This window comes from Macaca nemestrina, chromosome 12 (assembly GCF_043159975.1).
Source record: "Macaca nemestrina isolate mMacNem1 chromosome 12, mMacNem.hap1, whole genome shotgun sequence".
NCBI classification, from domain to species: domain Eukaryota; kingdom Metazoa; phylum Chordata; class Mammalia; order Primates; family Cercopithecidae; genus Macaca; species Macaca nemestrina.
In genome coordinates, this window is record NC_092136.1 from 23681636 (window position 1) to 23706915 (window position 25280).

Genomic DNA, 25280 nt, shown 5'->3' on the forward strand with positions numbered 1-25280 from the left:
AGCTGGATCTCTTGGAAATTACCAACCCTGGAGAGAAGTGTCTTTGACTTCTCTCCTGGCCTGGACAAACCACAGAGGAAACTTAAGGTAAAAAACATTTTAATATATTTTCCTCTTTCTTTCAGCCTTTGTGATAGCCATCTAGTCCACAGAGGCTAAACGCATGTGGAAGGGGAAATACATCGTCTCTGCATGTGCTCCTCTGACATTTTGATAAGAGCACAGGGATGGGAAGGTGACACATCCCTTAAGCTACCCTTTTAAAGACATACTTTTTCAGGGCTCTCAGAAAGCTCAGTGGGAACCTTTCAATCAGCTGTGGAACTTAAAAGAATTGTAAGAATAATTAGACCCACAGAAACATACTTGTCATGTGTGGCTATAATGTCTCTATAACTTAATATATACTTACATTTAGCTTTTTAATAATTCTGCAATTTCGATTTAAAGAAAATGCTATTTTTAACTTAAATTCTTATTAAGGGATATTTATCGTGGTTTATTTGCTTGTTTATAGAGTTTGAATTTTAGGCATGAAAAGAATTGTAAAGATAATTGATATGATTATTTTATATTATTACATAATATAATTATTATTACATAATATGGAGACTTACTCAGACCTCAGCATGAAAAAGTACGTCATCAGGGATGTTTCAGAGAAAGCATGGCCATGGGGAGGGTCTGGCTCCTTCCCCTTGTACTTTGTCCACAAGATGCTCTGCAAAGCCCACTTTAAATATTGTTGAGTTGATCCCAACTGTTCTGGAGAAAGGCACAGAGGAATGAAGTGGTTACTAAGGCCACGTCACTTGTTGGTGGCAGAACAAACTAAAACGTAAGCTCCTGATTTTCATTTCTGGCTTTGAGGTTAATTCAATTCCTTTTATCTAGGGGAAAGAAAAAAAATACTTAAAATGGAGATGGCTGAAAAGAACACAAACTTTAAAATGTTCCCAAAGGAAGGGCTGTAAACAACTATCTTATGACAGAAAAAAGGCTTCACATTCACAAATAGGAAAGTATTAAACCACAGTGAAACGTCCTACTGATGACAGGCATTTGTCCTTCTTTGGTAACTTTGGTCCTGATTTGTATATTCTCCCTGGCACAGTGACCCCACCTTACACTCGTCCTCTGAGTCCTAAAATGCACTGAGATGCTCAAGGCTGAGAATACTTAACCTGCTGCTGCTTTGCAGCTGCCCCACCAATATTTGTCAAGGTCTTTTTTTTGGGGGGGAATAGCCATGGAATTCCAGGCATATACGTGCCAAGGGAAAACGGCATGAACATGGGAGGCAGGTAAATCAGTCCTTTGAGACAGAAACAAGACTTTCTTGCTGTCACCCAGGATGTGCTCCTTGGCACTGAGCTGGGCATCTTAACTAGACAGGAGGAAATGCTCGTATGCATTATATAGAAAAAGCACAATTTTAGTATGTGTAAGAAAATGTTCTTCCAACATCCTCTTTGTCTCCCTGCCATCAGCTTCTCCAAGTCCATGTTTTTTTCTGCTCAAAATAATTATCCTTTTTTCTATTTTGTTTTAACCTAAAGTTCTGCGTTGGTTTTTTTGTGCTTCTCCCCAGTATCTTCCTACTTATTTGTTTGTTCTCCTTTCATTCTTTCGTCTTGTATATTCCCCCTGCTTTTTTCCTCTTTCTTCTTTTTCTTTTTATTTATATTTATCTTTTCTTTCGTTCTCCCTTTCCTCTTTCCCTCTCTCTTCTTTCTTTTCCCCATTCTTCCCCTTCGCTGTTTCTTTTAATTTTTTTTTCATTTTTAGTCTTTCAGTGTTTCTACCTTGTTTCACTGTCCTTTTCTTCTTTCTCATCCTTCATCCTTTTTTTCTGTTTTTCCTGCTATATGTCTGACTTTCCTTTTCTTCCTCCCGTCTTCTTGTCTGCTCTCCTTCCTTCTCATTTCTTTCCTTTTTACTTCCTAATTTTTCTTCTTTCCTCCTCCTACCTTAACATATGATCTCCTTTCTTCCTGTCTTACTTCGATTCCCCAAAAGTAAACCATGAGAAAGAAATCTGAGTGCAAGTAGTCCATTTAATGGTGATCTAGCAGTAGAGAAGTGAAAGTGGGTGTCCAGGAAAGCCAAGAGAAAGTCCATTGATTGGAATATTTCTACTGTGGATGATGAGCTCTTTCCACTCAGAGTTATCCACTTGGGGTAAAGAAATGGGGATATTCATTTACATACTTGAAATTCTATAAATGGATGGTCCCTTCTCTGTCTATAATTCTTATTCTTTCTAAACTGCACAGTGCAGAGTACAGACATGTCCATGTTCAAAGAATGACTTCAAACAGAGAAACAAGGGGAGCCCCAGCATGGGTGAGAATTATCTGGGCTGACCTCCTGCATATGCCAGGTTAATAAGAATGGGTAATTTCAGCATTTAATATGCCTCTTTCCTTCCATCATTCTTTATCCTTTCTTTCTTTCCTTCTTTCATTAAACAACTATCGAGTGTTCACAATAGGCCAGGTACTGTGAATGAATGTAGGAACAGGTAAATAAGCATGGTCCCAGCCTTTTTACAGATTACACACCTAGTCTGTTGAAACTGGTGAAAATAATTATTAATCACATAGTCATAAAACAAATGTCAAATGGGAACTGCAATATGCACAAAAAGGAGAGACTCACAGGGTTATCAGAGTTGATGCTATAGGATGTGGTCTATTAGGTAAGGATGCCTGAGGTAGTAATTTGAACTGAACTGTAAAAGGTAACTATGAATTACCTCGAAGAACAGGGGGTGTGAAGAGCCTTCAAGGGCCAGAGAACAGTCAGTAAAGAGAATACGGTTGGTAAAATACTGAAGAGCATCTGAAAGGGCAGTTTGGCTGGGACAGAGAGTAAGAGACGAGGTAGTACAGTTTAAGCTGGAGCCAAGCTATCCAGAGAACTGCTTTGAAAGTGAGTATAGCCATGTCATTTCTGTGTCTGAAAAACACTCTAGTGGAGGACTGTTACTCACATAAGTGCTTCTTAAACCTTTCTACTTATATTCCCCTTAAAAGTAGAAGACAAGAAGAAGGTATTCTTATTTATCTAACAGATCGTACTTGGAAATTATTTTTAACATTCTTTCCATATTTTATTTTAAAAATTTGTACCAACTTAATGTACGGTATATTTCCATGTACCAAACTAATATATATCAACCTTGCTAATGATTTAAATACTAAACTACATTTAATTTTGAAATGTTGATATGGGTAAAACCCCAGGCAACATAACCGGTAGCTATCTTTTTTATTAAGTATAATGGTTAAAAGTTCAAGTTTTAAAGGAAATAGGGAAGAAAAGATCAAGCACAGGCTTTTTCCTTACTGGTTGGATGGCCTTGGGCAGCTTCATTAAACTTTCTGTGACCTGGTACATCCTCCCTCATCAAAATTACCTAACTCAGAGAGAGGCTATAAGAATTTAATCGGAGCATGTAGCATCTGGCACAGATCCAGGCCATTAGCACTCTGTTTATGAGGTTGACTATTGTTATTATGATATCACAGCATTATTATTGTATAGTAACTATTGTTACTGCTATTTTTATTATTGTAATTAATTTCAGTCATAGTTATAGGATGGGGCATCAAGTGAATAGGAGCATACTAGCAGGCCAAAGGAGGACATGGAGGCTCAATTTTCTGAGAGTTCATGTTCCTACACAAGGAGATGTCCTCACATTGCTTCTAACCCAGTGTCTAATGGGCCTAGACATACATTGCCTTAGGGCCCAAAGGTGCTGAATCCCAACAAAGCTGGTGCTGAGCAGACAGTGGGATGAATTGCCCCCGGCACAGCTTGCACTAATAGAGAGCACTGGTAGGCTGAGAGGAAGCAGGGAGCAGAGGGAGAATGCATTAATGATGAACCTCCGGCAGAAAGGGGAGAGATCAGTCAAAGATTAGCTGAACTGATGATCTTGCATAGGAAGGCCGGTTGTGAGAGGTTAATGGAACATTAAAAGAAGAGAGAACTCCAAAGACAGCTGGCTGCTGCCTGGGATGGTGGCTTTGTGTCATCAGATTCCAAACTACCATGCACAACAGACAGCCACAGCTGGGAGTAGAGTTATGACCCCAGCCCTGCAGAGTTTGCTGAGAGGGCAGTTAACATTGGCATGCAGGATCTAGGCTCTGAGAAACAATGTGCTAATTCTTCAGATCCTGTGCCACTTTTCCTCATTCCCATTTTTGAGTGACAAGCATCCACTACGATGGAAACCCACTAGGATATACATTAAAGAAAATGTTCTCAGGTCTTTTGCTCAGTCTATTCCTACATCCCCTATGTCTAAGGCCTAAAGTCCTCAACATTGATTCTAAAGGAAAGTGAGGAAGGTTTTGTGTTCCCTGAAATTAATTTATTTATCGTAGACTTTTCAGTCATGAAAAGAAATAATTCTCAAACTTTGCTTTGACCCCTTGCAACTGATGTGTCAGATAGCTCTACCCTGGGCATGATAAACTCCAATACAGAGTAAGTGTGCCTTTGCTGCCTGTCAGCTGCCAGCTTCCACTTCCTCTCCACAAGACAAATGCATATGAAGACCATGTGCACTCGTCAGGCCTCATTTAGGTGAGGATTAAACGGATCAAAAGTAGACTAATTTAGATGATTGTTCTCTGAAAATTAAAACTGAGCTAGAAGTACAAAAATACTCAGAATGTTTGAGATTTCATTATATTAATATCTCAGTGGAGATCAGACTATACCTACTAATAGACCACTTTTGTGCTTTTTGCTTCATATCTTCATCTGTTTCTGCAAATTTTAAAGCCAGATTCTCCACTCTCCTATGAAATTGTGAGTTGTCAATATAATTTCAAGGATATTTTGGCCTACAGTCAAGGAAAGCAAGATAATGAATAATTCTCAAGACACTAAATATAATTCCACATTCCTTTCTCACCTCTAAGAAAGTATATCTAAATTCAAGTGGGTGACGAACAATTTCAGGAACAATTTTGATTCTATTGTTGCTCATTTTTAAAAGATTTTCCTAAGCTTCATTATTTGATTATTAGGACAAAAATAAATTATTAAAAACAACTTATAATTGATTATAATAAATCCATGGGAAGTTACTTTTAGAGAGAAATGCAATAATTCTTTCCATCCTTGCATGTACACACCGTTGCAATTTGGTTGTGGCACCCTACCCATCAAAAAAATGAATTCACTTCTCTAACCTGTGAATCTACCCTTAGTCATGTGACATTTTGGCCAACATGATATTAGCAAATTATACGTAGGCAGAGACTCAAAAGGTGTTTGTACACTGCGGCTTAACCTCTTTCGTTTATAGTGGGAACACCAAAACCAAGATGAGAATGCGCCTGACTTAGCCAGATGGAAATGGAGAAAACAGAACAGAGAAGCCCTAGCCGAACCCTAACAAAGGCTACGCACATGGATGTTTTCATTATGGATCATCCAGTCACGACTGAGTCCATGAACAATTACAATGTCAAAATTGTCTCATTAATTTTTTGCAGGTTTCTGAAAACAGAATAAAAAATACCTGACTGAATCTAGCCGAAACAGAAGATGCAGGTTATTGTTTTACTTTTTCTTTTGGGGTGGCTTTTCATATTAGTAATAGATAATTCACACAGAAGTTAATGCCAGAACTTGGAATGTATAGTAACAAAAGATTAAAGTATATTGCATTGCCTTTAAAATTCACTGCATTGGATTAAAGTACATTGCATTTGCCACTGGGTGGCAAAATGAAGCTGGTAAGGAAGTGGTCAGTGAAGGCTGGACAAATTCCAAACTGCTATTTGAGGCTGCAAAAATGGCAACCCATGTTGCGTGATGAGGAGACTGTTGTCTATATTGTTCTTAGGAGTAGCCATGGAAGATTGCTTAAAAAGACGCCCCTCCACCCCCATCAATTCTACCCATCTCTCGCACCGATGGTCCTTTTTTACATCAAAAGCTGGAGTCTAACTCCCTTCCTCTTGAATTTTTCCAGCTCTGTATGTTAGGTTATAGGAAGGGAGAGAAGTAAGCCAAAGAAGATACTGCTCAATTTGCAAGCAGAGTTTAAAGAAAATATCAGGGCCCAGGATTTGCTAAACTATTCACAAACCTGTTCTCCCCAAACAGAAGGAAAAAAAAAAAAAAAAAAGGTTCTAAGAGTATGAAATCACCTGAAAATTAAAGACCAAATCAGTGTTGTGGTTGTAAAATCTTTTCAGGATGAACACACTTGATTCAGGTAAGTGCCATCTGATTCTCAAAGACGTTAGGGTTTCTCAACTTTGTTTCACAGAGCTCCGCCTTCCTGAGCCCAGTAGGATTCGAAGTGTTGAGTTGGGCAGAGTAGAGATGGACAACCAAGTGAACTGGGAGCTGGCCCTTCACTCTGCTCCAAGGAGAAAAGTTCTGTCTTTTTCTGTTATTGTATTTGGTTTCCACATATGTTTTTGATGGAACAGTGTTTTCCAAAGCCCGTAAAAAAAAAAAAAGTCCTGGAAAAACCTCTAGTAAAGAGCAGAATGTGCGTTTAAACCTAGGTCACTTGGATTCCAAAGGCCATACTCTTCCTTTCAGGTCATGTTGCTTAAAGGATGGTTGAGGGGTTTTGAGGTTACAGAATCTTCCTTGCCCGTTGTATGAAGTGTATCCACTATGTACGTATTTCTTGAACTGGAAACTGACAGTCCATATGGCAACAATATAGTATATTTAAAATCTGGATTGTTCTGGAAGATTTTAGTTGGACAGTTGTATTATCCGATCCTTAAGAAATACTACTAACAGATCATATCATCTAAGCAGGATTGTACAGAAGAGCCATTTCAGAACTTTGTAAATCAGTTCATCAATTGATTTATTAATTATTTAACAAATTAATTGTCGAAATTAAGGTCCTGTGCTAAAAACTGGGCAACAGGAAATAAACAACCAAATCTTGTTTTGGCTTCCAGGAACTTCTAGTTCAGAAGGTGAGGCAGAGAAGGTTTTATCTATGCAAAACAATGTCATGTCTAAAAGGAAGACACTTGAATAGAAAACTTTGTCCGCTAAATTGTTGGAGCCCATACTTTCCTGAACCATGGGCATGTGGATCAAGAACATAGTGGCTCACGCCTGTAATCCCAGCACTCTGGGAGGCCGAGGAGGGCAGATCACGAGGTCAGGAGATGGAGACCATCCTGGCAACACAGTGAAACCCCACCTCTACTAAAAATACAAAAAATTATCCGGGTGTGATGGCAGCGTCTGTAGTCCCAGCTACTCAGGAGACTGAGGCAGAAGAATGGCGTGAACCCGGGAGGCGGAGGTTGCAGTGCGCCAAGATCACACCACTGCACTCCAGCCTGGGACGACAGAGCAAGGCTCCGTCTCAAAAAAGGAAAAAAAAAGAACACCGTTTAGTATCCCTTACTGTGGATATATCCTATTTAGAAAATATCATAACTAAATGGTGTTTCTAGTTTCAGAAAATATAAAATAAATCGTGTTATATAAACTCAGTTTTCTTATCACAAAAGGAGATGTTTCTTTCCTCACATCCAGAGGGATAAAATATAAAAATATAAACTTAAGGGCCTAAGAGGTACCAAATGATTTTGATTGTTATTTTATTTTCAAGTGTGAGAGAGACCCTGGGCACTTCTGCCCCAGGCATCCTGACTCATGATTCAGTCTTCCTCTTAACTTGGCGAAGTGCTCATAAGCTAAAATAATTTACAGGTGCTAAAGCCATGTCATATGGGGCTGAACAGGTGAAGTACTTCAGGGGATCCCAGAAAAAATGGTTTTCAGTGCAAGTTAGCTTCCATATCTTCTGTCCTACCAGCGTTCCAGTTACTTCAAGCCTTACAAGTAAGGGTTTACATAGATTGGGGCAAATATTGAGTTTTTCCTAGTGAGCATCTTTATTGTTAACATAGTTTGGTAGTTTTCCAGCAAGACAACTACATAAATCATTCTGTCTATTTCTGTTCTTGTGAAGGCATTCAGGGCACCTGGGTTTTCCCAGTAGCAGAAGACTTCACTTTAATTAAGGTCAAGATGGTGAGACACCAGACAAATTGATGAATTGTTACTCATACAGGTGCCTGACCACATTCACAATTAGAGGCATGAACACCACTGTTTCAAAGAGGGGTAGCTGATATATTTTATAATTTTTAAAATAGTGTGGCTGTCTTGACCATTGTGTAGATTCCCTGAAGTGTTAAATGGAATGTAACCATCTTTACAAATGTGTGTGACTGGTTTTTCCTTAGTTACATGCAGAATATTAATTACATTTACAAGATCCTTTATAAGAAAGAATTCGATAAGACCTATTTCAGCAGAAATCAATTACTGATAATAATAGAATGGCCAAAAGTGATGGTAGTTATATTTAAAATTGTTTTATAAAATTTTCTCTATATGAAATCATTTAAAATTTCCAAACATTCTGTAAGCTAGGACTATTGTAATCCCCACTATCCAGATAGAAAACTAGTCTAGAAAGATTAAATAGTTTGATCAATATCACATAGTTAGAAAGGGTTTTAAATCCAGGATGCCTGGCAATATTGTTTATTGATGTGGTCCTTAGGCAAGCCATTTTAAATTTATTTTTTACCATACTCAAGAGAAAATAGAGAAAAATATGTTTTCTTCTTTCTCATTTATGATGTTAACATCTGTGGCAAAAGTTCCCATTTATCTTGAAATCTTCATTTGAAAGGGAAAAAGCACTTTTAGTAGATGACATTATAATATGGTTTAGAAAGCTCATTATATGAAAGAAAGCACAAAAGGTGAATTTGCACTACAATCTACTAGCCTGTTAAATAAATGTATAAAATAGAGCTTAAAATATGAGCCTAAAGTTAAATACCTTATGTTGCAAACAAACTTGTCACATCAGTGAAAATGCCCTCCTGTTCTCCCTTTTTCACTCCTGACACCACCCGTCTGTTCTTGCCAGCCAGGGGTTTTTCATCTTGCTGTCTTAGGAAGTGTTTTTTCAAGATCCTAAGATACCAATAAACCAAAGTCTGGCCAATGATTAAAGAAAGGTATTTTGACCTTCAGAAAATATATCTATGCTTTTTACATCCAAACTTTTACCTCTCACCTGCTACCCCCAATTCATTTTCAGGTCTTTTCTTTCACCTAGTTGAGTGGACAAAATAGAGTTAATAATAGCTAAAACTGTATTTAACGCTTATTTCTGTTTCAAACACTTTCCATGTATTCTCATAGAATGCATTTCCATGTATCCATATATTATTTAATTTTCACAAATCTTAGGGGGTATGAAATGTTTTTATCATAATCCTTTTATAGATGAGAGAGATTAAGTTTATACAAAGGAAAAGATATTGAACAGACATTTGAATGCACATAGTTTAATCTTGCTACTACATTCTGACCCAGTCTGTAATATCATTTCAAGGACCAGTAATGCAGTACTCTCATCTAAGTTAAATATTGAGTCCATTTCAAACTTTGTGTAAGATGAACATCATCCTAATAATGTGGAAATGACACTGGGAATCATTTACTCTCAGGGATTTCATTTGCTTATATATAAAAAAAGTGGTTTGGGAAGATATTTGTGCTGATAATTGATGCAGGGAGTTTTATCTGAATCTAAATTATAATGTGTTGATAACATTTCCTCTCTTTTGAAATGTGATTCTCAATGAAATCTGGTTATAATCAGTCAGTTAGCAGCTTTGTGCTAAAAATACCATCCCTAATGCTTAGATTCACTTGTGGAACTTCAAGAATTCTACCCCATTATGCCAAAAGTACACATATGCTGGTCAGACCCATATTTACATAAATTGAGTTCAATACATAAATGCTCCTCATATTTTTAATACTTTATTACAGTGGTCTTCCAGTTTTCTTTAGAAGTATAAATCAATATTAAAACAAAAATGTACATATGTGACACGCTTTTTCATTTGCAATGTTCCTTATTCAGGCAAAATTTAAATTTCGGTAATACATCATCAGGAAATATATCATACCCAGTGTGCATTGGGTAGTAAGGCTCTGCCATATTGTGAAGTGATATAAGATACTTAGTAATATTTGTTTATTAATTGACTAATCGTGTTATAATGAGATAGCATCTGATTTTGCAAAACAATAAATATACATCCACTGTCTTTCTGATAAAATGGAGGCTGAGGCAGGAGAATGGCGTGAACTCGGGAGGCGGAGATTGCAGTCAGCAGAGATCACGCCAGTGTACTCCAGCCTGAGAGACAGAGCAAGACGCTGTCTCAAAAAAAAAAAAAAAAAAAAAGCAAGACAAAAAGACAAAGCTTATTCCCGCCTTATCACTCAAAGATAGAGCTTGACTGACTGAAGATGTTCAGGAACTGATTATATACATGAGGGTAATTATAATGTGGGCTCTAATTATAAAACTAGCATGATGTGGCATTAGATTCCTGGGAGTCACTGAGTTGCCTCTTCAACAAAGGCCAAGTGCCTGGGGAGAAAAAACAAAAGCCGAGAATGGAGAACGTAAGTAAGAGGCAGAAATATTTTAGGAAAAATATTCCCTGCCCCTTTTCTCTCATAACCATACAACACTTTCCTTTTTTTGCTCCTCTCTTTCCTTCTACTTTGAAAAATTGAAGAAAGTGAAAAGGCAGAAAGAAAATAATAATCTAAAAATTTATTCTTATGCTTTTTAATCTGTTAGCTGTTTTTATTTTGTTTGTTTGTTTGTGTGAGTAGACTTTTATTACCCTGGGGCTATTCTTGTTGTCTTTCCCTTTTTGTAGATGTGGCAAACATTAAGTGAATAGTTGATGTGTAAAAAGAGCCAGAAAATATACTCCTTTTCATTACAGGGAATTAATCAGTTTAGCTTATTTGTTCCTTTGGAAGAGAATGGGAATTTGACATACTGGATAAAAGAACAGAATAATTTAGTACAAAGTTGATGGAAAAACAGAGAATATATTTAAAACACAAAGAAAAGAGGAGGAACAACCCAATTCCTTTCCCTCCAGGAAGGCAGTTAGCTTTTTTGCAAATATGAAAAAAATATATACCAATACTTCATATTTTACTTTTAAAATAATTAGTAGAATAAATTGCACAGGATTTAAAAATTTCAGCAAAACTGAAAATTATTTTGTGTTTTGGAAATGGTTTTGTGTTTACTCTTTGATTCAGCTAAAACATGTACATGACACATTTAATTCTTTGTATTTTAACGTTTATGTTTTAGTTCCCATATTTTTATTTTCTCAAACTTTCCATACTCAGGTGTTTGTTTCATTTCATAATTCCTGTTAAATTTTTTAAAACTTTATTAAAATCACAATGCTTATTTTTATCAATTTTATAATTTCCCTGTATAATAGTCCTATTATAATGCAGACTCACATATCCCTACCTCCCCTAATATTGATAGGTTTGTTGCAAAAAAAAAAATTGAGAGGGAGACACAATCTGCATTATGTAATTTTATATTTCACTTACAATATATTGTGTGGATCTACTTAGTATTGCAAAAAGGGCACATTGGTAAAATTGAGGAGCAACAACTACATTTTGCTGTGTTGTGTGCTCAACAAATGTCTAGGCTCAGGAAATAGACTAGGTTCCAGTTCCAGTTCCAATATTTACTACAGAAGAAAATATGAACAATTGACATTACTTCTCTTTGCCCACGTGTGTGTGTCACCTTTAAACAGAGGTAATGAAACCTATCTGATCAGACTTGTTGTGAAGTTTGAACTGGTTAATATATGTAAATTGGTAAGAACAGTTTCTGGCACAAAAAAAAATGCTCAAGAAAGTTAGCTATTATTACTATTTTGTGTCAGGATTATAATTAATAGTGATTACATTTTAAAAATAACAGTGTGAATTATGGCTAAGACTAGAAACAACCCTTCATCGATGACATATTCAGATACTAGTTTGCTCTCTTTGAATAATGAAACTAAAATGATTCTTCAAAAAGTCCTTCTTGTTAAACAGAAGTGAATGAAGCTAGCATTTTATGGGGTGACCTGAGGTAACATAGGACCTTACACCTGGTTGGGACTGAAAAATCATTTTATTGCTTAGATGAGGAAACTAAAGTAGTTAGAACTGGTAAAGGCAGCTTTGGAACAAATATTTTCCGACTTCCTGCTCTAGGATTTCTTCCACAATGTTTTGTAGTACGCTAAATAAGCCCCATGCCTCTTTGAAACATTCCCCTAGCTAGGACAGAAAAAAAAAAAAAAAAAGTTTAAGCTGAAAAAAATATCAAAGTGATTAGATATGAATTAGAAAGCAGTTCCTCTGATAAAGAATCAGAGGAAATTCATGCTGTTTTGAAGTGTAGTTTCGTATTTTTAGGTCTAGCTGGACAATACTCCAGTCATTCCATCCACCACATTTTGAAAAATTGTTTTTATTAGTTTCGTCTTTTCACTTGAATTAATAGCCTTGTTGTGCTAGGAATCTTTAGAGGGCCCGGTAGCCTTAGGCATTGTACAGCTAAACCATGGACTCACCCATTAAATGATCCTCATGCCATTCAATAAGCATACTAAGTGGTTTCATTCATGCTATATGTAATCCTCCTAACAAATTTTATTATATGAATTTAACAAATGTGAAAATGTCGGCATTTGAAAGTTAAATAACTTGCCCAAAGCCAAGCAGCTAATAAGATACCTGTGCAGGATTTAATGCCAGTGTCTGTGGTTCCAAAGCCAGATCTCTTTCAAATATATAGCAAACAGCATAATTTCCTTTTGTCAGTGTCAATTGGAATCAATGATCTTCTTTCTTTAGAGTTGCAAATAGCTATTTTCCTAGTCCCAGTCCCGAGGGCAGCCATGGCAGCAGTAGTGTCCTTGGGTGCCAAACGGAGAAGGGAAGCATGTGATTTGAGAAAGCGCACTGCCTGGCCTTTTGAGAACCATGGACTGCCTAAACTCAGCCATAAACGTTCATTTTCTCAGCCCTTGACTGCTTTATTTCTAACAAACCATTAAATTTAGTCATGTTTTCCAGCAATATTCAAGTTTATAAGAGCATATTTATTTTACTGATATCCTGAGATTCAGAGTTTTCTTCACATCCTAGACTAAAATTCCCTGGATTCCTGACTACACCACTACCATTGCTATGAGGGGTGGATTGAGAAGTTCTGAATGACCTCACACCACTCCGAATCTCAGTTTCAGTGTTTAGTGTTTCTTTGTTTTGTTTTGTTCATATTTTAGAAAGAAAAAGGTATATCAATAAGGAGAAGTTACAAGGCCTACATATATACAAATATGATGTGTATGTGTGCATATACATAAATATGTATGTATTCATACACACCATACACACACACACACACACACACACACACATAGCAAGAGACACAGAGACAGATATATTCATCTATATAAACATACAATTATATATAAAATCCTCCTAGGTGATGCCTGCATACATAGTAGATAATACTCAAATATGAGCTTTCACAGTTTTCTAAAAGTTGAAAATCAAATTCAAAAGCATAATAATTTTTACTGCATCCAATAATATTCAGAATATTTGTTTCTTTAGCAACTCACACAGGACTAAATCCAATAGTTTTTCCAAGTTTAGTGTAGTGCCATATTGACTACCACACATTCCATGCTTGGAGCTTACCCTTTCTATGTGGCACTATTTTACACTGTTATTACACCACTAGATAAGAAGAGCAATATGATGCCATAAATTCACAATGGAATCATCGTAAGGCCAGTATTTTGAGTAGACTCTCTAATACAAGAAAAGAAGTCACACAGTATTCCCTTGTAACATGATGTTTGTAGCATAATACCTGACGTGTGAGGCAGTCTACCCTGGAGCTACATATGGCTATGTTACAACGAAAAGTAGATTTAAAAAGTCCATTAATCATTTGCTGCAGAAACTAAGGGGCTTTTGAAAATCACTAAATGTGCTTCTTACACTGTGAGAGAAGACATTGCATTTCTAATTTGTGTGGTATTTGATTTACTTTTCCATAAGAACCATTAGGATTTTAGGGGTTACGGGATCTGATAGGTTTTTCCCTGATGAAATATGCTATTGTCTAGGACTCTCTACAACTCTAAGTAACAGAAATACAATCTAAACCACAGCAGCAGTGAGTGGAATTTATTGGCTCACAAAACTGAAACAGTTTAGAGAGAGAACTGGTCCCTACTGAAGCTGGAGGCAGCAGCTCAGTGACAACTCTACCATGTGTTAGCAGAGTCAGTTTTCATATTCCAGGCTCCAGAATTTATCCTACACTCACCAGTATGACTCCAAGGGATGAGAGAGGAGGAAAATCCAAGCAGGCTTCTGCTTACGTTTTTGGATTCAGTCTCTTTCATTAGCCCCAATTGGATCATGTACCAATTCCTGAGCCAATTATTGTGGCTAGAAGGAATCAATGCTAGAAGGGGTGGGGCATAGATTAGGGTAAGCCAATCAGCCACACCCCTGATGCTAAGAGTGGGGTCATTTCCACCAAATAGCAAGGCTGTAACACAATGGTAGAAAAGTAATTTACCTAAAGGAAATTAAAAGTGTTGATGGCAGAAAAAAAGGGGGGAGGGGAATGGAAGTTGGAGAAACAGCCAACAAATGCAATCCCAAATGTTTTGCTTGAAATGGAAGTGGCTTACTCAGAAAAACCATATAGATAACATTCCTTTGGAACTATTATCCTGAAAGTCTTGAGACTGCAGACTCTCAGTAACAATGTCAAGGAATCCTAGGATTTAGATTCTAGAAAAAAAAAGGAGGGGGACATCAATGTTTTCTGCCAAGTAGAACACCTTAGCAATATCAAAGGTCTTTGAAGATGAGAATTATTGTATTATTTTTATCATGAGCCCATGATAGATTTCCTAGTGTCAATCTGAATAACAGAGAGAGACTCTCTGGAGGAAAAGATGTTTATTTGGGAATAGAATATTGCAATGGGAATATGTTGCCATTATCAACTATGTGCATAGTCAGGGAGGTAAAGGAAGGCAAAGGTTTTTAAAGGAAAAAAAAAATGAGGAGAATTACATAATTGTAGTAATTATCCTTCGCTACATAGATCAATTACAGCTTGAGGCTGGAGAGGCAATTGTTGGGAAGATATCCTTGCCTAAGTATTGTTTTAAGAAAGTTTGGGCTGACCTTTGTGCAAGGTTGTGACTTTTGCAGGATTTGTTTTATTATCAAGTACACAAGTGTGAGAACCCTCTCTTCATGGCATTCCCTGGCTCTATTTGTCAAAGTTTTCTTAATATAGTGACTCCACCTTGATTCTTTCATTTTCATATTAGAAAACGTTCTTTTGTGCAAAGAAGGTTAATGAAGTTCTGTTCACTTCATTTTGTATTATCTTCTCATCATCTACTTTGACTTTCTCAGAGATTAAGACTTGCAGGAAAAATCAAGGCAATGGGAATGTTCATTTTCTAGGGCAAACCTAGATTCTGAGTATGGCTATCCCAGGGACAAACTGAACATTATTAGAGCAAATATGAAGATATTGGAAGCAGTATTCTATAATCACAAGACTCAGGCTTTGAGGTTAGGCAGATTTGAATTCTAATGTTATTTCATCCATAATTAAGGCATATCTTCCCTCAGGCTCAATTTCCTCACGGGAAATCACACTACATGCATGATAGAGATGAAGAATTAAATATGGTAAAATATATATATATAAGTCAGAATAATGTTTATTATATAAGAAATGAGCTTGCCTTTACCCTCTCCTTACTAGTTCCTGGAACATGTTTTGAGATCAGCCTAATGAGTCACCTTTAACTTAGCTAATAACAATAAAAACCCACTATGTATTGAATGAACTCCATACAGTGGTTAGGAATGCAAACTGCAAAGCCTGAATGTCTGGGTTTGAATGTAAGCTCTTTTAACTTGTTAGTGACTAGTTAGACAAACTACTTAACTCCTCGGTGCCTCAGTTTTCTTATCCATAAAATAGTGACAAAAAGATTTCTGACATTTATTGAGAGCGCACAAACGCCAGGCATTCTTCTAAGCCTTACTATGTATAAACTCATTTATCTTCAAAATAACTCTCTATAGTTGTACCACTACTATTGCTATATGACAGACGGGGAAGCTGAAGCACAGAAAAGATTCAATTACTTACCAAAGTGATGGAACTGAGATAAAAATCCACAAAATGGCGGCGCGGCGCGGCGCGGCGCTCACTGGGGGCCCGGCTTTCGCCCGCTGCTGCCGCCGCCGCCGCCGCCGGCCGCGGCTGCACTCCCAAGATGGCGGCTCCTCCCGGCGAGTATATAGCGTTGGGAGCCAGGTGTCGAGCGGGGCGTGCCAGGAGCAGCGGCTGCAGGGCGAGGTGGTAGCCTTTGACCACCAATCCAAAATGCTGGCTTTAAAATGTCCCTCTTCCAGTGGAAAGCCCAACCATGCAGACATCTTGCTCATAAACTTACAGTATGTTTCCGAAGTGGAAATAATTAATGACCGAACAGAAACCCCTCCTCCCCTAGCTTCACTCAATGTTAGTAAGCTTGCCAGCAAAGCACGGACAGAGAAGGAGGAAAAGCTGAGTCAGGCCTATGCAATCAGTGCTGGTGTCTCTCTAGAGGGCCAGCAGCTCTTCTAGACCAATCACAAGACCATTAAAGACTGTAAATGGCAAGAAAAAAACATCGTAGTCATGGAAGAAGTTGTTATTACACCCCCATATTAAGTGGAAAACTGTAAATGCAAAGAGGGGCGTGCACTGAGCCATGTACCCAAAATAGTTGAAAAACATTTTAGAGACGTGGAAAGCCAAAAGATACTGCAACGTTCACAAGCCCAGCAACCACAGAAGGAGGCTGCCCTGTCATCCTGAGTTCGTACACCTGGAGGACTCTTCCAGCAACCAGCCAAGGAGGCCCTGGTGGTGGCTTCAGCGGAGGCAGGCGCGGGGAGGGAAGGGATCCTATATGTCCTGTTGGCTGTTAACAAAGGGTCAGCATTTCCAAATCTTAGACTTGAACAAACAAAGCACCCAACAAAAAAGAACAGGAGAATAATTTAAAAGTTGAATCATTACTTGACTAACAGACTTCGGTCCACCATGTCCTTTTCACAGCCCTCTTCTGGAACAGTCACCTTGTTAATTTTATTTTTGAAAATTCTTTTCCCACTCTGCTCTTTTACTTCTGATTTTCCTTTCCTACTCTGTTCCTGCCATTCTGTTTTTATAAGTAGCTACACTTGCCTTCTGAATAATTGAAAGAAACTTTTACATCTTTTCTTCCAAAATAAAAGTAACAAGCTGACTGTGATTCTTAAGTTGAGACCAGAGCAGCAAAGGTCTCACTTTAAATTTTTCTTTGTTTTCTTTTCCTTTTTTTTTTCTTTTTTTTCTTTTTTTGGGGGGGGGTGGGGTGGGGGGCAGGACATGGCTTGAATTAGTTTTATTTTTCTTCACTTTAAATATATATATGAAAATATATATTAAAATGTTCTCTAAATATTTTCTGCTTCTTGAAGGTCTCTTTTACTAGATCATGGCTGTTCTTCCCACCTCATCCCTCTGAAAATAAAAATGTATTGCCCTCCCCACCATCCATAGCCAGGCCACTAACTTGACTTGGTGCAAGAGATTCTTGCTGTGAACTTTGTAGAGCCAGTGTGCAGATAGAATTTGGCTTTGAGGGTTCCTGATGGCTTTTTAGTCTTTAATTGTGTGTGTACCAGTCTCACATTTGGCCCCAACCTCAGGATTCTCCCTCTGCCTGTCTTACTTCATGGTACTAGAAGAACGTCCTCGCCACTCTCTCCACATGAGAGAGTCAGCTGCCCTTTCTCCTGTGCCTCTGCAGGAAGAACTCTTTTGCATGGCACATCTCAGCTCCTCTTTGAGGGATAGTTTTCTTTGATAAGAAACCTGGAGTCCATTTACTCTGACCTCTCTTTAAATCTATATCCAGAGCCACAATCCAGGAAAAAGCTTGGGTGACCCGTAATTTCTCTTCTCCTGCTGTCCTCTTGCTCTTATGCCCCACCCCAACTCCCCTTAAATTTTACAAGCTTATGACAGTTTGTATGTGCTCAGCCAATGAGCAGAAAACCTGGAAAGAATTTCTGGACTTTGGCCCACCAGTTTGTCTGGTTGACTAACCTGCTGAGAGCTAAAATTGGCACCCATTGCCCGGTGCCTTCAGGTAGTCTCATGGGGCAGAGTATTCCACCATCCGAATATCAGGCACTGAGTGGAATGTGGGTGAAGCTCACATGACTGGCTAGAGCTTTGGGGGTGGGATGGGAGTTAACTACTATTTTTTTGGCCATGATCTCTTTCCCCTTCCTTTTTTTTTTAATTACATAAATAGATCAACATTAAATAATTCAAGCCCTGCCTTCAAAATGAATTTTTTTTTTATTATTTAGCAAAAACAATAAACCCAAATTTTTTTAACCATCAAAAAAAAAAAAATCCACAAAATGTGACTCTGAAGTCATTCTGCTAACCACTAACTCTATTCATTATGTATCTTTACCTCTAAACCTTTCTGTGTATTATCTCATTTAATCCACTCAGAATTACTACAACCTAAGTCACTCCTTCCAGAGTACAGATTTTTAATTTTCAAAGAAGGACTAAGCAACAACAAGGCAAATTAAATAGCTCAAGTTTACATAGCTAGTATGTATTGCTGCCTGGTTTTGAAATCTGTATTATTAAACCTAAATCTTACAGCCTCTGTTTCAATATCACCTGAAGATTGAGAATTCCACCAAAATACATGAAATCCCCTTGTCTAATTGGAGCATTTGGAGTTCAGCAGAATTATCTCACCTACACAGTTCTTATAACACTCCTTCTTGCATACTATGCATTTGGGGTTTTAGTTAGTCATCCCTGCTGTCGGTGGCCTGTGACCTTGGAAGGACTATTTGATCAGCTTGAATGGAGTGATCAACAGAAGGTTAGTTACACTGGAAGCCTCTAAAGTTATCCTGTACCAACACTTGCCTGGAAGCAAGAAGTTTAAAGTGGTTTCAATAAGAAAACTATATATAGTTTTTATTTTCTTTTTAACTTATCTATGAATTATACCTATTGTAATCACCCACTCACATTTTTGTAACTTTTTTTCCACTGCCTTTAAAATTAATACATACACATTACAGAATGTTAGAAAATACAGGAAAACATATTTATTTTTCAAGATTGACTTCATAGGTTGATTGTTTTCCTTGTTTTTTTAGTTTTATGTGCTGTTTGAACACTTTACTGGTAATTATATTTACTTTTAAAATCTCATCTAATCATAATTTAGCCTTTTTGTAAAACTAGGGAATAATCCACTGACTGTGGTGCTTCCTTATTATATATGAATATTTTAATTATTGATATACTATTATCCCCTCTTACCATCATATCCTGAAATCTCATATATTTTGGAGTTAAACCCCTAGAAAATGTCAAAGTTATGTTTTGCTTTATTTTATTTTCATTTGCCATGCTTTCCTGCAAAAAATTTTTGGGTTTTGTATGTCCCTAAATTGTATATATTTACCTGCTGTAGTAGCCATTGTACTCCTCTGGTGTTTTACTACTCAGTTCAGTGTTTTACTTTATCTTCTTTTCGTTGGCTTAAGTAGCTCTTTGAATCAATGTTTTCTGAGGTGCATATGGGCAGCAAAGTTACTAGGCTCTTGAGTAAGTCAGAATGTCTTAACAAATGAACTTCTGCTCAATGTAGATTCTGAGTTGAACCCTATGTCTTTTGAAAGCATGTGCACATCCTGCATTCACTTTGTGGACTGGAGAAACATGTGATCAGCTTGATATTGTTTTGTTAGTAAACTCATCTCCCTCCTTTAATACTTATAGAATGTTTTGTCTAACACTAAGTCTGGGTTATTTGCTATCAGACAGGAGATTATACATCAGACAGGATGGTTCAATTCAATATGGGGGAATTAGAGGTGTTTTTGACAGACTGGGAACTTATTAGTTTCATAACACTTATTGTGAAATCTTACTAGATCTTACTGAAAAATAAATCTAAAGAAAAACAAAATTAGTGGCAGAGGGCAAAGGAAACGTAGTTAAAAAAAAAAAATACATCTATCAAACAGCTCTAGCCAGATATAAAATAAAGATAAAAAGAAACCAAATAAACCGGGTCAACTCTAAGAAAGTCAAGTGGGTGAACTTTCTGAAAGTGCAGAGTGATAGAGGAAGAAAGCAGAATCCTAGAGGCATTTGCCACTACTTAAGAAAAAGTTGTAGCAAAAGCAAATGCTGCTCACTGTTTGAAACATTCAAAAGCTGGAGAGAGACAATGTCTGAGGAGCATAAGCACAAATGTCGGTCCTCCAGAGGACTCTAGCTTCCAAGGCAACAACAGCAGTTTGGAAACTCCCTAGGAAACAGCTTTCTTAGGCTTAAGTGATTATAGCAAGAGGCACAAACTGCTGGCACAGGTGTAAAATGTCCGCTCGCAAAAGAATCTGCAGGTGCTTCTGCCAGGCAGAGGCTCCCTCAATTTACCATGGAAGTGCCAGAAATATGGGGACCAAAGAGAAAATGGAAATCAAGAGATTTTTAATATTCTGAATGAGAATAAATAGTAGCTCAAAAAGTAGCTGCCATTTTTGCAAATGTTAAGGGCTAATAAAGTATAATTCTCTTGAAGGTCACTCTGCATGAAGAGATACTATATATGTAATTGCAGTTTTCCCCTAGATAAATGGCAAACAAATGGAAATAAGCTACTTATAGGAGATTTCTCCCAGTTGAAAATAACCTCAAGGCCATAGTCTCCAGGGAGACTGAAGTTGACTGGCATTCTTCAAAATCTAATACAAGGAAGGGTTTCTCTGCCTGCCTCTTTCTCTCAGCCACCACTGAGTCCCTTCAACAGACCTCAGCAATAGTAAATCCTTAATTTCAAGAATAAAAAAAACCATCCTGAATCAACTGCTATAGGTGTTAGGGATTTCCTTGCTTTTTTTTTTTGTTTTGTTTTAATTTTCTGGGAGCTGGGGCATCAATTTTGTCTGTCTTCAGATCACTTTGGATCCATTAGAGTTGACATGGAATTATTTAAATTTCCAGAATCTTGACAGATGGCACTGCTGCGGGCATAAAATGTGTTCCCCCAAAATTGATATGTTGCAGTTACAACACCCAGTACCTGAGCATGTTTGAACTTGTAGATAAGGTTTTAAGAGGTTATTAAGTTAAAATGAGGTCTTTAGAGTGGGCCCTAATCCAATATGGCTGGTCCTTTACAAAAAGAAGAAATTTGAACACACAAAGGACAATTGCAGAGACAGAGGGATGACCACGTGAGGACACGGTGAGAAAGAGAAAAGCCTCAGAAGAAACCAAACCTGCCAAAAATTTGACGATGGAATTCTAGCCTCTAAAATTATGAGAAAAAAATAATAATTCTTTTGTTTAAGCCACCAGTGTGTTGTATTTTTTAATGACATCCCTGGCCAACTAATACATATGTCTATTCCAGTGGAAGAGAGTGATGGGACAGATGACAGCCAAACTTCAACTCGTTTTAGGCATGTGGAAGCCATCTAGCTAGAATACAATCAAACAAGAATTTTTAAAATGGCAAGGACTTTCATTCATTTGGATGCCTTAAGAATCCTTAAGAATGTTGAATTACTTTTGTACTTTAACTCACAAAAACGTGATAGATAATTTTCCTTTGGACATGAATTTACAACAGCAAAGGGATTTAAAGCCTTGAATGTGCTTATCACTAGTAATTTTATTTGATGAAAGGATTTAATTAGTATTTTGGGGCATCTCTATGTTGTGTGAAATTTTATAATAAGTATCTTATTTTATCAATTAATCTTATACAGAAACTCTAAGAGCATTTAAGATGAATGTGGCTAGACCTAATTTGGGATAAGAAGTAAATAGTGTACAACTGTTCATCTTCGAGTTTAGTGTAGGATTTTGAGTAATTTTGTTAATACATACTGAATAACCCATTCTATAATTTCCTGGAGGCAAAATGCATTCTGCCTACCAGTAGTCCCAGGAGGATACCCAAGAGTGTCCATGGTCAGGTTTGGGGTAGCCATCTCATGAAAATGGTGGCAGAACATTCTGATAGTCCATTGACCTCTGTTTTAGCCCATTTGAGTTGCTATAAAGAAATAGCTACGGCTGTGTCATTTAAAAAGAAAGGAGGCTTACTTGTTCTCAGGACTCTGAAGACTGTAAAAGAAGCATGGTGCCGACGTCTGCTTCTTGTGAGAGCCTCAGGAGTCTTCCACTCACGGTGGAAGCTGAAGGACAGTCAGGATGTGAAGATCACAAGGCAAGAGAGGAAGCAAGAGAGAGAAGAAGTCCTAGGCTCTTTTTAACAACCAGCTCTTGAGGGAACTCTCACGGGATCTAATAAAGCAAGAATTCACTCATTCCTGCAAGAATGACACAAAGATGCTCATGAGGGATTTGCCTGCTGACCGAAACACCTCTCATTAGGCTCCACCTCCCGCGCTGTGGGTCAAGTTTGAACATGAGGTTTGGAGGGTCAAATATCCAAACTTCTTCCCCAAATTGGTTAAAAAAGACAATTATAAAGGAATGTTTATTCCTCTCCTCTCCTTGATGCTATTTCACTCTTTTCCCCACCTTGTCTCCATTCTTTTTTTCTTCCCATGGAGGAGGAATGAATCACTTGCATTGGTGGGGTACATCTGTGAGTTTTCATTTCTCTGTTGTATTGGCCAAACCTGTTAAAATTGTGTCAGCATCAGAGATTTATTGATTTTGTTTATTTCTACTCTACAACAGGAAAAGCATGATTCTTGATAAGTATATTTTCTCTTTGAAAGCCCTCAGATGGGCTTCCCAAGATCTGAGCTTAAATAAATGGTTGACAGGAAAGATTAGGAAATACCATGTGCTAAGCCCTTTCTTCCAATTTAGCTTATTGATAAAGTTTGACTTCTGTGTCTGCTTCTCAACTGTTTCTAGATGAAGAAAGAAAAGAAGAGTACAATTTAATTAGACTCACTTAAAACCAAACTGAGACTGTTTGTTGTTCTATTAATAACACATGTAGATGCATATTTAAAATAATTTTCTATTTTATATAGTACGTTGTTTTAATACATCTCTGCTTTGCAAATGTTCTTTTATTTTTAGAATATTTTCATAACATTATGCCTCTTTCTAATTTTCTCATCTTTGAGTGGACTACCCTAGAACCAGTGCATGGAAGCCAATACAGTGTTTATACTGCTTTTCACCTAGCTCATAGCTTCTGAACACTTCCTAAGACTTCCTCAAGGCTTACAAAAGGAAGGCAGATTTAATAGAGCCAGCTGCCGATTTCCTGTGCTTTTTTCTCTATGGGGTTAGGCTATCATTTAGTATTTCTATTGACAGATCCTGTGTTGAATTTAGGAATGATTTTGAAGTTAGTCTTTCGTTCTTGTTCCAAGCATTGTGCATGAAAACCCCAAGCCTCCTAACTGGCCATGTTTCAAATGTGATCTTAATTCTGACTTTCTATCCTTCAGATTTTAACACAGGAGTAAAATGGGACACTGCATGCCTCCCCTTAGCTGTGTTGTATCTTAAAGGTTTGTAATATTGGAAGGTGCAAAATGGGAGATTCTAACAGGAGTAAAAGAATGGAGAATTGTTCTCAAAATGTTCTGAGTTGGTCAACAGGGTGACTATATCAGGTTTTTGGATTGAATGTAAAGGCCTTGAATTACTGGAAAAAAAAAAAAAAAAAAAACCAAGGACTAATTAAAAGACTTCTCCTAAGTCATTTCTGATTGGGCGTGAGGATCCAAGGGCTTACTTACTGAGCAAGGAAATGCTGGCAGCTCTTAATTTTGTATTCTTGTAAAAAGCAACTAATGGTTTAATAATATTACAAGCACAGCTAGTAAGAGTGGTCAACTAGTCAAATGCATTCGATGGCAATATACTTTACTTTAAAACATGGCCCGTCTCTTATAGAGAGACACAAATAAATACTGGAAATGTAACAAAATTTACCTCTCAAGAATACTCATAAATGTTTAGAAGGACTATTTTGATAAGCTTCTTATTTTGGGAGGATGTTGGTGACAACCCGAATTACATATGGAAAACAAGGACTGTTAAAGCTTTCGTCTGAGGAGACTAGGTATGGCCAGCTCCACGTTTATGATTTGTAGTGAGTTTGCACCTTTGAGAGCTGAGCTGAGTTTCTCAGTATAACAAAAGAAAACCTGAAAGCCATAAATAATGGTCTTTCTTTGCCAACCTCTCCTCATACTCCACACACCATGTATCTTTTCCTATAAATAAATGTTAAAGTATTAATGGAATATAAGTTTAAAGGGTACCAGACTACTAGCCTGCCTGCGGTACTAACGTGGACTGAATCTTCACTGACACTAGGACTCCATCCAGAGAACAGTCCTATTGAAAGACAGTTTTTCACTAAATACATTGTATGTCATAAAGCCCAAACACAACTTATACAGACTATTCAATTCTACAGAGTACAGATGGGTGGTAGGTAGCTGTTTGTTGAGTTAAGGAAGACAGATCAAGGAGTTCGAAGGCTGAGTTTAATAATTTGTTCTTTTTTATTAATTTCCAGGCAAAGAAGTCAACATAGCACAGAGTCTGAGACTCTGAGGAATGTGATATGGAGATGGAAAAATGGGGTAGGTCACTTAAAGTCAAGAAATAAAACCTTCTCTCCTTCTCTGACATATTAGAAAAGCTCGAAGTACTAATGTTTGCCTAACAGTTCCTTGTTTTATCAAATAGGTAAGCCCTGGACTGCATGGCGCCAGTTTCTCCAGCAGACCCTAGCAGAAGAATCCATCTCCCTTCTGAGATTTATGATATCCAGCTCCCATCAGGCTATGTCTGAGGATCTCCATTTGATATTATTGCACTAGAATCGAATGTGTGCAACAAGTTAGCTGGTGAGAGAGCCTGGTTATGGCTTTAATGACTGCTATGCTGAGATCCTGCTTTGTTAGTCTTTTTATCAACACCATGAAGTGAGCTGATTTAACACTACATATTATAGATGAGAAAAAAATGTACCTAACGAAGTTAAATAACATACCTAAATTCAAATAATTAATAAAAGGCATGGCTTGCAACTGAAACTTGTCTCTCCCTAAAGTGTGTCACTTGCAAAGACATTCCTGAATCTTCAATAAAAGAATTTAGAAAAAGCATGTTTGCATTGACAATTAGCTAATCTAAAATCCAGACTCAGAAATGATTTTTA

The 25280-nt window shown here is 37.4% G+C and overlaps 1 protein-coding gene, 1 long non-coding RNA gene and 1 pseudogene across 26 annotated transcripts in view; 2 read left to right on the forward strand and 1 right to left on the reverse strand.

The window, feature by feature from the left end:
- LOC139357469 (endogenous retrovirus group K member 6 Env polyprotein-like) overlaps positions 1-16335 on the reverse strand; it is a 340316-nt gene extending 323981 nt beyond the window's left edge. For 12 of the 24 annotated variants that reach the window (XM_071074835.1, XM_071074834.1, XM_071074825.1 and 9 more), the window contains exons 1-2: positions 16166-16335; positions 618-765 (exon numbers count right to left, since the gene is read on the reverse strand). Coding sequence is in view for 7 of the 24 variants with exons in the window: in XM_071074841.1 (XP_070930942.1) it covers positions 618-765; positions 3352-3412 (209 nt within the window). In the remaining 17 variants the exon portion in view is untranslated. Of the gene's footprint in view, positions 1-617; positions 766-3351; positions 3478-16165 lie in introns of those variants that run through there. The other 12 variants (XM_071074822.1, XM_071074841.1, XM_071074842.1 and 9 more) reach the window with 4 other exon arrangements.
- On the forward strand, positions 1-25182 carry LOC105471596 (uncharacterized). Of its 2 annotated transcripts, none has more exons than XR_003015841.2 (3): positions 1-87; positions 24633-24699; positions 24806-25182. It is a non-coding gene; the product is annotated as an uncharacterized lncRNA (long non-coding RNA). The 2 variants fall into 2 exon arrangements; XR_011610648.1 differs by lacking the exon at positions 1-87 and adding an exon at positions 23549-23613.
- LOC105471595 (protein LSM12 pseudogene) lies at positions 16293-17401 on the forward strand (annotated as a pseudogene).
- Positions 25183-25280: the final 98 nt, after the last annotated feature.